The sequence below is a fragment of the Sinohyriopsis cumingii genome, chromosome 16, assembly GCF_028554795.1.
Source record: "Sinohyriopsis cumingii isolate HCF-2022 chromosome 16, ASM2855479v2, whole genome shotgun sequence".
NCBI lineage: Eukaryota > Metazoa > Mollusca > Bivalvia > Unionida > Unionidae > Sinohyriopsis > Sinohyriopsis cumingii.
In genome coordinates this window covers 79282977-79300020 of record NC_142976.1, presented here as the reverse complement: position 1 = coordinate 79300020, position 17044 = coordinate 79282977, and the positions used below count along the sequence as shown (strand labels likewise).

Sequence of the window (17044 nt, the reverse complement as noted above, 5' to 3'; positions counted from 1 at the left end):
TGACAGTATGTCGCAAATAAAAACAATCATTTGAAAACACATTCACTTAAGTGTAATTGACAATCTTTTCACCAGCTTGGGTTACAAAATTATCCTTACTATTTACCCGCAGACGTCAATGATACTTTGTATTAATTGTAACCACAGATGCCAAACACAAAGAACATAGAAGCCCTGGTGGTGAATAAACACGACTGGCAGCAATCAGTTAACTCCTTCTTTGAACCTACCGACAGGACATCAAAGACAAAAGGTGATTTTTATTACAAAGCAAGCCAATCTCAGAAGCTGACTTTGGTTACTTTTTTTTTTTTTTTGGTAAAGGATATTAATACAAAGGTTATTTTATTGCAAAGCAAGCTAACATCGGAAGCTGACTGGATTTTGTAAAGTGAGACGATTTTTTTATATTTTGTTTTGTTTAATATACAAAGACGGCCGAGATATGGAAGCAAACTTGGGTTCCTTTACAATTGCATTCACGGGAATTTTGAAAATAAATTGAAACATTGGAACAAATTTTGACGCAATATAGTGCTTTGTGCACAGATGTCGATGAATTAGCAAACGAGAGGGAAATAATCAACCGACACATTGAAGACAACTGCCATTCACGCATGGCATGGTGTTAGGTTCAAAATAGTCAAGAATAATTTTATCCAGGTCTACTGTATGACAGTATCTTGCAAAAAAAATCATTATTTAAAAACACATTCACTTGAGTGCAAGTGAAAATCTTTTCACCGGCGCGGGTTACAAAAGTATCATTACTATTTATCCGCAGACATCAGTGCACCTTTGTAATAATTACTACAAAAAATGCCAAGCACATAGAAGCCCTGGTGGTAAATAAACACAGGTGGCAGCCAACAGTAAACTTCTTCTTTGAACTTACCGACAGGACATCAAAGACAAAGGTTATTTTTATCACAAAGCAAGCCGACTTTGGACTCGGAAGCCGATTTTTTTTAAAGGATATCAATACAAAGATTATTTTATTGCAAAGCAAGCTGACCTTAGAAGCCGACTTGGATTTTTTTACGTGTGCCGATTTTTTATATTTTAGCTTCGAATAAACAAAGACAGCCGAGATATGGAAGCTAACTTGGGTTTCTTTTCACCAGTATTCACGACATTTTTTTAAAATAAAGTGAAACAATGGAACAGTTTTTAAAGTTTACAATAGAATGCTTCATGCGCGAACATCGATGACCCAGCATCATCCAGAAGATTTGGAGCAAAATAAAATCATGTGATGAATAGACCATTTCACCAACAATATGATCATTAACATGGATAAAAATCTAGTGTACTTTGATCGCATTCCTGGATGGACTGACTATAAGATGGGTGTAAAAGTGTGAGAATTAGCAAGACTAGTGCAGATTTGGAAATATCTGACTTTTGTCCTTGCAGTTTCCGCTTCAGGTGGTGTGTTGTCTCTAACATTTTTTCACGGCATGAGAAAACTCAACATATATTCATGTACCAAAAGAATAGATCGTACATGTGCAGGAGATGGGTTGTGTTGATGAGATGCAGCTGCAGTGGATTGAAGAGTTTTATGTCATGTATACAGTTTTATATTTTTTAAAATAAAATTTCAGTTGGAGTGCAATTTCCGACATGTAATTTTCGAATGATTTAAATGGTGTCCCACAACTTACGATTCGAAAAAAAACGATGTGTCCCAGAACATACAGTGCACAAAAAAATTACTTTTAAAATTAATTTATGGTGTCCCAACAAATACAGTGTCCCAACATATATGGTAAATACGGTACTCTTGACTGACCTCTTCTAGGTAATCACTGATACTAACCAAGTTGGTGTTAACATCATTTTTAAAGGGTTGGGACTGGATTTGCAAGGTCCCAAAATATTACTGAGTAGTATATTTAAAGAAGCAGCTGTCTGAAGATCTCTGCAGAGTAGTATGAGGATTGTGTGACAGTAAATATTATAGGCACACATGAGTAACACGAATGGAGTTGACTGTAAGCTTGAAAAAGACGGTTGTGATGCCCATGTGAGAAAGTCATTTGGAATATGTTTATTCCATAAGAGTGCACTTACTGACACTGATGATGACATCAATGTCATGATGTTTAAGATGTCTGCAATTTGTCTAGTATCTTTTATAATTGAAAAGACAAATTTTGCATGCCTATACACAATAATCCTTCTTTACAACAGATTATTTATTGTAAACTAAACTTTTATTTCTAATGATGTAAAATCTTTCAGAAAATTTGACTGTTTAACGTTTTCTCAGTTAGTATCCCTATACAACTTTCTAATTACTACGTATTCCAAAGACTTTTTATTATGTTCCTTTCTTAAAATATTTTTAATTAGTTATGGTGTTTGATTTGCGTGGTCCACCTGAGAAAATTAGCTCACTGGATGTGCCAAAGAGAGATAAATACTGGTGGTCATTTAAATAACAACAGTGCTGGGTTAGAAAAGTGTGTTGACAGTCACACATCATTCATAATCAATAAATAACAAAGGCCCAACATAGATGCCACATAAAAAAGCTTGATAATCATGCCTCATTCATAATTGGTACTTTAGAATCACGGGTTGCAATGTTCAATGACATTAAAGCAAAGAAATATTTCTGTTTTTTACGTTTATGAATAACTAGTTTAGAAATATCCTCTATCTTTCCACACCTGTATGCTGACTACATGAGTACAGCTTGAACTAAATCTCTCATGTTCATTTTGAATTTTCAATGTTTTGAAAAGGACTGATAATTCACCAATCAGAAGAAGAAAAAAATGTCTCTTTCAATACAAAGTACCAGCATGCTCTAATCCAAAGATACCTCATGAGCCTTGACAACAAAAAAAGTTGCAAATAAATGTACTATTTGCAATCAATATGACAGGCATGATGTATGTTTTTACAGACTGTGTTTCAAACTGTTTTGTTAAGGCAGGGTTTGGTCATGAAGCATGTCATTACCAGTACTAGCAATGTTTATGATTATGTTCCCCTTACTATGATGTGTGATACCTAATTTGGTTTGGTAACAAGGATGTTGATATTTCATAATTATGATAATTCTGACAATTTCATACCTGTAATACCAATAACTGAAATATACATATTTTGTATCATGTGGTTATTGTTTGTGAAATTATTGATAGCCAGGAAACAACAGTCATTGAACAAAGATGATTCCAGATAGAAGTGACTTTTATGATTCACTAGCTGGTTTCTTCAGATGGTAAAATATACTGGTTTCTCATTTAATTTTTCTTCATGTATTTATAGAAATGTATGTTGTTTGAAAATTTTATAACCATTATGCACAAGTTCTGAAAATACTCATACTAGTAGAAATTGTTTACTAGAGTATGCCCAATATCACTGACATAGGCAAGTACAATGAAACTCCTCAAAACTGAACCATCGGGATATAGGAAACCCCTTAAGACTTAATTTTTTTTGTTAGTTCCAAAATTTTCCTTTTTTAATATCATTCCCCCCCCTCAGTAAACCAGAACCCTCAACTCTGAACACAAGAACAAGAATAATTTTTTATCTCAAATTTCTATTTTACGCTTAATGTTATCCCATAAACTGAAACTTGGAAATATACTTTGGCTGCTAAATTCCCAACAGATTAATTATGGTTAATAGGTGCTTTAGTAATCTGATCTACAAGACAAAGACCCGAAAATGACACCAAGGGCAGACATGGTTAAAACAATACATGACAAGCATGCCGACACAGATTACGGCTGACAAGCATGCTGACACAGATTAGGGCTGACAAGCATGCTGACAAAGATTAGGGCTTACAAGCATGCTGACAAGCATGCTGACACAGATTAGGGCTTACAATAGGCTAATCTGAATCTGCACCATACAAAAGAGTAAACTTTTAAAGCTTCACTTTTGATGACCAGAGACCGACAATGCAGTATTAAAAATGTCAGACTCACTCAAACAATTTTCTGAAAAGGAACGTTGTCAGTGAAAGGGGAGGTTTCAAAAGGCCATCCTCCGAGGTGAGGATAACAGTGATGTCTGCATGTAGTCCTACGGGTGAGAAATTGAAACCACTTGTAATCAGCAAGGCTCTGAAACCCGCTGCTTTGAGGACATTAATGTAACAAACTTGCTAGTGACATACACATCTAAATGGAAATCGTGGACGACTACACAGATATTGACTAAATGGATAAATGATGTAAAAAAACAGATGAGTCGGCATGAGAGACAAATCATGATGTTCTTGGACAATGCCACAAAATAATGAACCCAATCAACGTTTAAATTACAACCAGCTAACAAGACATCATATTTTTTGTGAGGATGACTGCATGTGAAGCAATTGTATTTATTCATGTGGAATGATACAATTTTTAGTAAGAACGTATATTGTTCAGCTAATTCTTCATTAAATGTGATAAAAATAAAATTTTAAAAAATAACATCCTTCTTAAATTTGTGGACTTTTACACATAGACACTCGTAGTTTCATAACTGCATTCTCTCTCTCTCTCTTCATCACATAAGTGCTCAGAAAGAGGTTTCTTTACATCTTCAAAAGCCTCAGTAAACTGGAAACTTCTCAAAACCAGAAATAGTGTCATATGGGTGTTCAGTTTTTAGGAGTTTCACTGAACATAAATGTAAACAAACCAGTAAAACAATGAATTTTGGATATAATGTTTCTCGTTATAACGTTCTAAAAATTCCAGTCCCTTATGAAATATTTTGAATAATCATTAGTCTATTTCTAACACTGTATCAATGACAAGCCTTCTTCTTCTTCCCCACCCCCCAACACTATGTCCTAGCTAGAAGTTAGAAAAGTTGTTTATTATATGCCTTGGTGTGGGATGGGGAAATTCCACCCTCAGAATCGGAATTTGTGGGCAGGAAATCGGTCAAAAATCATTCCTGCATACAAATTCAGACACTTAGATGGGAATTTCCTATCCAACACCAACCCGTATCATGGATTCTATTAAGTTTACCTGCAAACTGTAGTCCATCTGTAATAAATCATACTTTCCTTGGACTTTCTCAAATTCATTTCGTTGGGACCATTCATTTTTAGTTTTGTCATAAAATCTAAAACAGAAAGACAAAAACATGGTGGTAAGTTTACAAATTACATACACCCTTTGCCAATTTTTAATAAACCATCAACAAGTGAGCTCAAGGCAGCTGTAGATGACATCATTGATAGTGTAAAGTGAAGTGTTTTTACTAAGAAAATAGGTGAGGCTAACTTTCTTTCTTAGGGAGTACCAATGAATAAGAGATGTCAGGTGGGTATAATGGGTCTCTCTCTCTCTCTCTCTCTCAGCAAAGGAACATGTGTGTCAGGGATTGATTAAAATAACTGCAATAAATTGACAACGAACTGTGCAAAACTAGTTTCTAACTAGCCTAAGTGCATTCGACTCTAAATGAGTCTTTTTAAAAGGCAAACACAAAACAGAAACAAGACAAACAACAACAAAAAATCGTTGAGGTTACCAGATTGTACCTATTTCTACTGGAATGAAAGCTTGAAATTTTGTATGTTTCAACTAGTTTACTTCAACTTGATGCAGATGCTGAAAAATATTTTATAGTGACCTAGAAATCAATGAGCCAAATTGCCATGTTATTTTATGTAAATTTCTGTAAGCTCAAATTATATTCCAGATACTTCATTGTTATAGTGTAATTATAGGTTACTGAGTGACTAATAAGAAAATTTAGAGGAAGCTGATGCAAATAGATAGTCAAGCAGAAAAGAGGTACCATCAGACCTTAACGGCCACCTGCAAAGGGCAAATATAAAGGCACAAAAAGATAGCCAAATGGAGAATAAAATCTTCTGCTACATTGAACAAGCTTATGGGCTGCTCTTGCTGCAACACACTCCCTATTGGAAACAAACACCAACAGCTTGATAATCTGCACTACATGTATGTGTGGTAGATGGATAAGATTCATGTTGGTCAAAAATTCCATGCATACGTGGAATATTTGCTGAGAAGGGCTGAGATATTACTTTTTCCAGTACACTAAAAGGCTTTGATGACCTACTTTACCAGATAATGCATCTTGCAAGTAATGCTGGGAATGATGAACATGCACTTCATGCAATAAAGACATGTTTCATGTTTGTTTTTATTAGTTTTAAATTCCTTGCACTTTCTGCATTTTGTCGCCAATGCTAAATTGAAATGACAATAACTACAAAAAACTCAGAAAACAATCACAAAGTGTTCACAAATCAGTGACACTCAATAATTAAACAAGCAAATGGAGCACAAGGTCAGACTAAAATAAAGCCCACAGATGCAAAAAAAATTTGCACAAAGATGAAAATTAAAATAAAATGATAACCTGATGTAGCAAACTCCTTAATACACTAACTAACAAAAATATTAAACTATTTCATGACATCTTTTACTATAATATTAACAGTGCTGAGCAAACGCTTAAAACTGGAAAGAGGGAGGAAAGAGTTTCTTCTCTTGCAAAAGACAACATTTTTGTCGTTTGGGGAGGGTTGAATCTTCCTTGCAATAATGTGGTTAGGGATTCAACCATGAAAAAGAGGTGACAGTTTCAGCTTTTGGTATGACTGAGTTACTCTTGGTAAGATGAAACAACATATACATTTTAATGGGTATAGGTGGGTGAAATAGTGTCCAGATAAGGAGAGTGTCATGAATACCAATTTTTTTTATAGTAAAATAAGTTTCTTTGAAAATACTTACCCAATCATAATACCTTAGGAGAACTACCACTACCTTGAAAATCCAGCCCTCCCAGATACTACTTTTAGCTCAAGTGAGCTTCTAAGTAGCCCGACTGGAGAAGACTCCATCTGTCAGGGCACAGCTTGAAAAAGAAAAAGAAAACTTCCCCACGCAGTCTAGTGAAGTCGTGAAGCTGCAGGTAATTGGGGTCTGAGGATAGAGCATGCATTTAACTAATTCTGCCTGCCACTGCGAAGGCCATGAGGAAGCAGGGCTTGTAGGAAAGATGCACCAGAGATGCCCATGCAATTGATTCAAAAGTGTCCTTGTTCAACCTGAGGCAGAGAGTTAACTTCTGCACTAGTCAATTGTTCCATGACAAAGAGATGATCATGAGTAGAGGAGTCCCAGAATATGATGAACTTGAAATTCTTGTTGATGACAACACCACTTCAACAAGTCGCTCACCATGATGCAAAGGTCTGGCGACTGGGATCCTTGTTATTGAAGATAATTACCATTGTAGGACTGAGTTCCTCTACGTTGTTTGAGAAAAGTCCCACACCATAAAGCAAAGGTCTGGGGACTGGAATCTTCCTTGTTGCTGGAGATAAACCAACATTGTAGTATAGATATAATCCTTGTTGTTGAGAAAAGTCACCACTGTAGATATGTCAGACTCCCTTGGCCTCTTAAGTTTTCTTGCCCCCAATGAAACGCTTTCACATTGTCTGTCCTCACCTGAACTATTGATATGTAGATGTCATTCCTGGGGCGACCATGCAACACCGGTGTCCTGAAATGATGGCAGTGGGTGGGCTGCCCTACCTTTCATCAGTACGGCCTGTAATCTTGAGTGGATGGATGATCCCTTTATTTTTCGTACACGGTCAGTAACACAAAATGATAATTATTTATTTTACATATAACTTTTTGTACATTGAAATTAATAATTATTTTTTCATGTATGAAATTACATGAATTACGGTACAGCAAATCTGCATTCATGATAGTGCTGACAGATTGATGCAAATTAATGTGTGCTTGTGTGTGTGTGTGAGAGACTTGGATTTTTAACGTAGCTTTAAAAAAAATGCAGTCATATCGCTACGATGTCTGCAGTGTGGCAGTTTATAGTGATGCCTAGCACTGGGGCATCACACCACAGACATGTAGCATGATGTCCCACCCAGTCATATTATCCTGACACCAGGCCGACCAGTCCTAACACTAACCTCTTAATGCTGAGCGTTTGCAAGGCAGCAGCTGTTAGCACCATTTTTGTAAGTCTTTGGTATGACTCGACTGGAGATTAAACCCATGACCACCTGCATCTGAGGTGGACACTCTAACCACTAGGCCACTGGAGCGATCGCTGATGGTGTCTCGAATAGGTGCAGATATTGAGAGGATGGTCCAGTGGGCCAGCTTAAGGACTCCATTTATGCAGATAAAGAGAACAAAGCAGTAGAAGGCAACTGAGGATCATGATGTCTGCCACAGTGTTAGGCAATCCCATGTGGAGAGAATTCCTTGAAAGAAAGGTGCTTCCATGGGTCATTCAATGCCCCATCCTGAGGGAGACAAAGTATGGTGCCTGTGTTCTGAAGTCCATACCTAAGTGAATGAATTGTTGAGATGCCACTAGGTCAGATTTTTCCTCATTAACGAGAAGTCCAGAGTGGTAACAAGGGCCATAATGACTGGTTAGAGCTCGCTGATGTTGCTGCAGGATGTTGTCCGGGTAACCTGAGGTTACCACCACAGAAATAGTCCATGTATATGCCAGTACTCGATTCTTCAGCTGAGGAAAGACACGAAGGTATGAGCTTTTTAAGCCCAGAGTGAAGACAAAGTCTCCCTCGTGGATATCGTTCAAAATGTGCTGTAGGGTTCCTAAAGGGAACCAAGGGGTGTGGAAAAATGATTGATGGTGTTTCAACCAATAACCAGAAGTAGAGAGTCGTTTGCCATTGGGACCAAGAAAAAGGTGTTGAACGAATGATCTTGGTGCTATATCCACATGGTATTTGACTGGTGGAGCTATGATAGGACGGCTTTCAGAGGTTCGTGTCCTATGAGTGACCCTTGGGTCCTTTTGCTGAATCCCTGTACTATCCCTGTATTGACATTGTGGTTGTGGAGGGAGGGAAACATTTCTTCCTGATGGCTTGTTAGCATACTCATCCATCGAGACATTAAGCAGAGTGATCGAGGATGGAGGTCATGTTCTTAGCTTGAGATTTACTCCATGAATGACTCAGGTGTTTTGCTAGGAGTTCCAAGATAAGGTATGTTATGTCAGTTTGAACATAACCTGGGAAAATAAAAGTCCCACAGCAAATTACATTAACGATATTGTGCACTAAATCTGAAGTGTAAAGAAAGGCCATCTGATCCATGCATAGAGAGTGTGTTATCCCCAACACGGCGAGATCAATGTCAATGCTGGGGTGCCAAATGATTAGCTGGTGGGAGTGTACATGTAGAACCACCAAAAAACTGATGATAAAGGTGGGTCAGAAAGTCCATGATTCAGAAAAGACTATGAACGTAACTAAGTCAGAACCGTCTGTTTGTTTTAAGCTCAACAGATGCTGGAGCACTGGTGTATGTTGATGATGGAGCTGGAAGAGGATATAGCTCCAGGAGTGGAAACACGTCCTCAATGGAGGTTGGAATAAAGTAACTTTCCGTGCCTTTGTGTAGGACAGAATCAATGATACTGGTAGAATGATCAACATCATCCAGTTGTGTGGACAGGGCTACAGTCCATGTAACACATTAAGACTTACCTGGTAACAGTGATGTGGTCTGTCACTCACTAAAGCCATAGAACACCCTGAATTAGAAACCATGACTTCAAGAAAGTCACTGAGGAAAAGGGCTCCTCTCGTGGCAAAGTGTAGATAAATTGCAAGGCAACATCTATTAAGGTATGAGGATCTACTCATAGTATCATGCAGAAAACATGTTATGAGGTGGGAGATAGACTGGTCCCTGCACGTCTGTAATGTTTGACGTACTGCAAACTCAGGCTGTTATTGATTGAGCCACAAATATTGATGATTGGTTATTCGTGGCCCCTAGTATATGGCCTAGGCCATAAGAGTGAGGAAGATGTAATTAGGATCATCAGTTGGAACAGTTTATGGTATATTTGATCCACGTAACCTGTCTGTATGTCTGTCGAATAACATGGGAATTGGCTGTCTGTTAGCTGTCCCACTCTATAGGAAGAATTATGTTGGACTCCAAGGAGGCAAGGTAAGGGAGAGTTCCAAAACAGACAAGGCCTGTGGTGGTGACTTGGGTGATGGAGCTGTTTCCAAGCATGTCCATATCTGGCGATTTGTGGTTAAAGGATCAGTTGAATTATCTCCCTTTCTCCCAGAAAGGTACACTGCATAAATCAGCATGGAGTGTGTGTGTGTGATTTTGATCTTTTACGTAGCTTTGACAATGTTTCAGTCATATTACTATGATGTCTGCAATGTGGCAGTTTACAGTGATGTCTAGCACTGGGACATCATGCCGCAGACATGTAGCATGTAAATGAACACGGAGTATTGATGCCTTTGGTCAGAGCCGTATGTTGTTTGTGCTTTGCCCATAGTTCTAATCTGTAAGATAAAACAGCAAAAAGAATGAAGTTGTAGCCCTGTACCTGTTCTAGAAAGTGACCCAGAAATTAATGTCTAATAAGGTAAGGAAGCATACAGGTAAGCTATAATGATAATATCATTTGTTTACGAACATGTGTGTCTGCATATGTTATGTTGTATACCATGTGACAATACCACCTGTTTACGGGTGCAGAGCTATATAAATAATACCTGGAAATAATTACTAGCATATGATTTCAATGACCATGCTTACCTGTAGGGAGGTCAAGGATGGCCTATACAGGTAGAATCATTGAAGCATGGTGTTCCAAAGCTAAAAATACCATGTTAAAAGAACTCACCTTGATATACATAATGAATGGAATTATACAAATATAAGGGCTTCTTCCGAGCATAAAGACATGCACACATGTAAAAAATGCAGCCCAGGCCTAACTATGAAGACATGGGCTACACATGAACACAACTAAGTGTTCAATCAACATGATATAAAGTTATGCAGATAAACATAACCCAAGGGTCGCCTACATAAACATTCATGCACAGGAGGTGACTGAATGAACCATGTATAGAACGCTGAACTGTGCTTGTCCGACTAGAACAGTATAAATACAGAATGTACCAGTATCTACATTACATATAAACCTACACTAAGAATGGAATAAAGGCACCATTATTAAGATACACCTGGTAGGTGTGACAAAATCCATTATGAGGCAAGACTCATGGGGAAAAAGGTCCAAAGACCGCCTGTACAAGTAATTACACTAAATGGTGCCCAGACGCTATGAAAGCATTGGATAAAAAACTCGTTAATATGTACCCATTAGTAAGGAAATTACACATGTCGGAATCACATGAGCACTAGATACGTGCAAGTAAAATTAAGCATAGCACGAATGGACTGTGAAGTCACTTAGGCTCATCATGCAAGTACCCAATGTGTGATGAAGACAAAGTGTGACTAATTTGTAAAGGCAGAACTTTGTCATGGGAGAAAGAGAGAAAAAGGTGGAAACATAGATGGAGTATACTTTTCTTAGAAGTGAAAAAACTCCTCCAGCTTTAAGTGACATATCTTACACGTAGCTTTGGTTCTGCAAGGTCTCTCATGACGAGAGCTTGCTTCTTGGCACAAGCGAAAGTAATAACTAATATATTCTTACATCATGCCACCAAGTCTTATATGTAAGGGGAGATTACTCTACCTGACTGACAAAGGGTCGGCAGACAACTTTTAGCTCCCTAAACTAGTAGTAGTTCTCCTAAGGTGTTATGATTGGATAATGTATTTGAAGAAAAACATCTGATAATACAAAGTCACTCAAGCATGAACAAAATAGACCACAAGTTTTGTTTTCTTGGACATTGCAGAATTACCATACCTAAAAGGTAAATACATATTAATTATGCTGAGTGTTGATGAAATAAGGTCCAAGATAATGGAGGATGTCACAAGCAAGCACCTAGAAATATAGAAATCACTGTCATGTGAAAAATAGATCATAATTATCTTTCTTTTAAAATAGCTGAGATGTGTCCACATACCAATTTTCATAGGTGTAGATGAGACTGTGTCAAAGTTAAAACAGATAAAAATATAAGTTCTTTAAGTGTAAGAAGTAAGTCACAGTAACCTACTTCTGGTACAGATAAGTGACTTACTGAGATATACCACACATAAATTTTGAAGTGTATGGTAAAAATACAGACCAAGATATGATGGATATTATGAATATATAATGAAAATTACAAAAATGAATCAATAAACGACTAACTAATACAGTCCCTCACAACTCTGCTGACAAGGGGATAAAACTGCTTCAAACTTGAAGGCAGAATTGCAAATTTGATTTGTCTATTATTTCTATTCTTACCTCTTCATTTGTACCCAGTGCAAACATGTCTCCTATAAGGAGTTAAGAAAATACTTGGAAGTCTTATATGATTGTACTTATAACACCTATTCAAAATGAATGAACAACTTTGATACAACTGGGAGAATTTTTTTGACTAAAGCATGTAATTTTCATGACAAAAATTTGCATCTCGACATTGAGTCACTTACTTTTTTGTAAAGGTCTTTTTTGCTTTCTCAAGGTCAGACCCACATGGGACCAGGCTGTTTTGCCCTTTGTATCCTACTCTGCCCCATCGGAACCACACATAGAACTTTTTCTTTTCATCTTCTTCCAGGAGTTGGATGATAAAATACTTGTTGTTGTTATTTGAAACGTTTGTCTAACAAAAGGAAAATACCAGCAGTTATATTGAGGATTTTTTTACCCAAAAAAATTGATAATACTATATTTATTTCCACTGTAAATCTTTAGCAAACACATCTTGTGTGCTGTTGATGGAAGTTACTGAAAAACCAAAAGGACTGATTTAAAAAAAAACACAAAAACAGTGGTGAATGGTTTTTGATGATGACCTTGCATAAGATTTTTTTTAGCAGGTAAACACTAGAGGTGATTCAGACAAAAGTAACCAACACAGGGACAGTATTTTGTCAAAATGTACAGAGCAGACAAAGCTGACCTTGCTTTTTCTGAAGTCAATGCCACCACTTCCTTTGTTCAGTGACAGTTTTTTTCTCACAAGTACAGTATCAACTTGTGCCCCTTTTTATGTAAACAAAGTATTTTCATGATTTTAATTCTAAGAGTAATGTAAACATTGTATTTTCATGCATTTTTATTTACTTTTGTTTATTGATTATTTATATTTATCTCCATAATGACAATGATGAATCAATCAGATTCCTACATCAAAACATACAAGAGACCTGAAGTGACATTCCAAGCATCTATATCATCATAAGCAAATTATTACTCTATGAATACGGGTACTACTCCTCTGATAAAATTTTGCCTTGATAACATGCAAACCCACTCATAATGCAGGGTCAGGCAGGGATAACGCCTTTGAAACTTGAAAATACCCAGAACACTGGCCCCAAGTTGTTCAACATGAAGAAAATTGTGATCTAAATTGGTAAATGAAACCTAGATATATCACTCATTATATCACTGAAAATAGTGGGTAATACCCAGAAATTTTAATAAAGATCATGAAATTCTCCACTTTTAAGAAATCATATATTTTGTAACATTTAATTTCCGAACTTTCTCTTTATGTGGCAATATTCAACCAAATTTCCATTAATAAAAATGTTATTATGCCTACCAAAAAATAAATAAGTCAAGCGAAATTCATGTTTTAGTTCTATCTTTCAATTTGGTATTGGTGTGATCATATAAAAGTTGAAAGTGAAATAATACCTCAGTATTGGTACTCATTTTTTATAGTCACCTATTTTTTAGGTTTGCAAGTCAAACAAATAAATATTTTATAATCACATAAAGTTAGAGTTTGCTTTTATAATACTGTATCTAAAGAATTAATAAAACAGCTGTTGTATGTGTATGTTTTGAACACTCTAAATTTTGTCTTCTCCACAAACTTCTCCTTATTTTGCCACAACCTTGCCTATTGAGTATTCTAGCAGTTAAAGGTCACTTTGCCATGAAATTTTAGTCCACAGTGACTTGTTTTTGTATTGGATATTATGCACATAATATTAAGTGTATGCATTATATATGAAGGAATGATGAAATTTCTAGATAGGTCCATACAATTTCACATGACATACTGTTAACAATGATAGGAATTCCATGATTATCATGCAACATGTACAGTATTCAATGATTATCATGCACAGTATTTTGTGATTATCATGTAACATGTACAGTATTCAATGATTATCATGCACAGTATTTTGTGATTATCATACAACATATACAGTTTAACTACCACATATATTCAAATGTAAGCTAAATCCAACCACAAACAAAACAGGTTCTCCATTGTTTGTTCTCCTGATTACTCCAAACAAGCTGCATAGATCCAGATGTGCCAGTGCATTACACGATGGCAAATCTGGGTCTGTGCATATTTCAGTTGGAATTGACTTGTAAGAAAATATATATGGTAGTAACAGTCACTGAACTTGTGTTGGTGGTTTTCCTGGAGATTTCTCTGAGATGACTAATTCATAAACTACCTCTAAGACACCTATCTTAACTGTTAGATTCTGAAATCCTTTTTTGTGAAAGTACAATAAAATTTTCACTTTAATTTTAACATCAAGCTGTAAAATATTGATATTTTGAAATTCACTTTAATAAGGCATTCAGCTCATCTAAAGTAATAAGATGACATTTCCTAATTCTGCAAATTATTATCAATTTTAGGACTAGCAATAAATTTATCAAAATATGTCTCCAAAATTTTTTATTAAATAATGTCTAGAGCTCTTGAAGACGTCTTGCCAACCTGATTCAGCATGCTGTCCCAGATATCACTTCCTTGATAGTAGACATGGGCCTTTCCAACCATAGTGGTGCATTCAGGGTCAACTGGAGCCTTTCCTTTTAAGATAACTGTCTTCACTGCAAGAAACAGAGGATGCATTTCTCAGTTATGCCAATATCCCTGCCAACTAACCCATCCTCCACAGCTTAAGCCTATCAACAAAATCCAACTCCATAGAGTGGCCTACTCCCCTCACCAACCTCCATAGGGTGGCAGACCCAATCATCTCAACCTCCATATGGGTGCCCCACCCACATTGAGTGGCCCATCTCTATTGTGGCCAACCCTCAAATCCTAATTCAATTCACCCCATCTTTTTAAGGTGGAATACTCACTCACATCACCTCCTCTTAGTGGCCTCCCAACTAACTCCACCTTTAGAGTGTGGACTAACATATGACCCTGGTCAATAGGATAATCAAAGTACCATGACAATTGGGCAGTTTACAAATCATTATAACACTGTCCAGATATGTTTAGGGAATACCAATAACCTTGCACACACTTGCAACACCATCACAGCAACATTACATGCAATGACAAATGCTAAAGGGCGGAGATGGCATCATGATATTTATTGAATCCTCACTCATTTATCACATTATGTATTGTATGGCTGGCTAACCGTATCATATACATTATGGTATGTATTGTGTCACCAGCCATGTATCATGTGTATCACATAGCGACCAAGAAGTGATGCATAGTTCTAAAGAATGTAAGCGTATGCAAAGTCTGTACGTGTATCCAATCCAACGAAAATACACTGCATATAAATGCTACAAAGTAATTAAGACCTTTTAGGGGGCTTTAATAGGAAGTCAATTTATCAAGCCATTAATCATAAATACACTAACTGTAACTGGTTAGTAAATTCCTTAATCTATTACCCATAATACACAAACTGAACCATGGCTGGTTAATCAGTCAGAAATACCTCATTTACAAAGATGAACAGACAATAATTATGGCATAAGCAAAATTTCCAGTTTCTAAAATCTAGTGAAACATTGATTTTATAATTGCTGAAACAAATATTTCTAAGTTGCTTTTGCACAAACACTATAAAAATTCCATCTTTACTTCTTTTATCATATTCCTTACCATTTTATGCAGCAGTCAGTACCAATCAGTCCAACTAAAATGGCTCATTCAAATGCTAAATGTTGTGTGTTGCTAATGTTAAAATTACTTGGACCCAAACACTTTAAGACACCCAAACTGTTGAAAGAATAAAACAGGGTTTTTATGACTGCAAAACTACATGTGCTTAAAGTTTGATATATGATGCTATCAGAATTGTTCTGTATCATACAAATATCTTAGAATAGCAGATTATAATACATGTTACAATATTTCAATTCATGTTTTAAACTTGTTTTTGAAACAAAGATTTGAAGTAATAAATGTTTTATTCACATTTTCAATTTGTTGTTCATTTCTTCAACCCACTAAAAAAGCTTGTTGTTACAATGGGATGGAGTACACTGGTTAACTGGTTACTAAATATTGTAACCTGTTATTTCTAATACCCAAACCATCAATAGTCAACAGTGAGATAGATAATCATTACAGTGCTACTTTCGTTAATAACCTTTTGGCTCATCATTGTTTCCTTCTAAACCACGCTTTCCAGACTTTTTCCCACTTTTAGCAATAGGCTTCTTCACTTCCTCATCCTCTTCCTGCTCTTCAGGTTCAACCTTGACCTTTGCCCTTGATGACCTTGCCTTCCTTCCAGCTGCTGCAGAACCATTAGAGACATCTTTGGAAGAGGCAGAAGTTGAAGCAACTGGAGTTGGTGTAGTTGCTTCTGGCTCTTCAGCTTCTATAGTAGAAGATAACAAGAAATTAACAATATTTAATTCATATTAACAGCATTACATGAAATAAAATAGTGCTAACCTACAGATTCCTACAATGTAAATTAAATGTCTGCAGTACAATTTATTATCACTGAATAAAGACATTTCATGCCAACATTAATATAGAGTAACCTAGTCAAAGATACCAACTGCCTTGCCTCCTTTGAGTAATGTTCTGTTTACTGCCATGTGTGACATCACCACAGAATAAGCTGCCACTGACATGACAAGATGTTTCTATTGCATATCTGCTGAAAATGTCTTTTATGTTAACAAAACGAGTTATCAACTGCAATTTATTTGCATGATTATGTAGACATGGTGGCAAATTGATATGTCCACATTGTCTTACTGATATGTAACCACAATAGCATCCTAAATAAATAGGCTTATCATGTCTACATCATCGTGTCAATAATATGTAATCAGTAATTTGTTTCATTGTTGT

General features: G+C 36.3%; 1 protein-coding gene across 1 annotated transcript in view; it reads right to left on the bottom strand.

The window, feature by feature from the left end:
- Positions 1–17044, bottom strand: part of LOC149780864 (poly [ADP-ribose] polymerase 2-like) — a 67505-nt gene that overhangs the window by 32690 nt on the left and 17771 nt on the right. The window contains exons 5-8 of the mRNA XM_089937963.1: positions 16326–16559; positions 14693–14808; positions 12423–12595; positions 5001–5097 (exon numbers count right to left, since the gene is read on the bottom strand). Of these exons, the coding sequence (XP_089794089.1) occupies positions 5001–5097; positions 12423–12595; positions 14693–14808; positions 16326–16559 (620 nt within the window). The remainder of the gene's footprint in view (positions 1–5000; positions 5098–12422; positions 12596–14692; positions 14809–16325; positions 16560–17044) is intronic.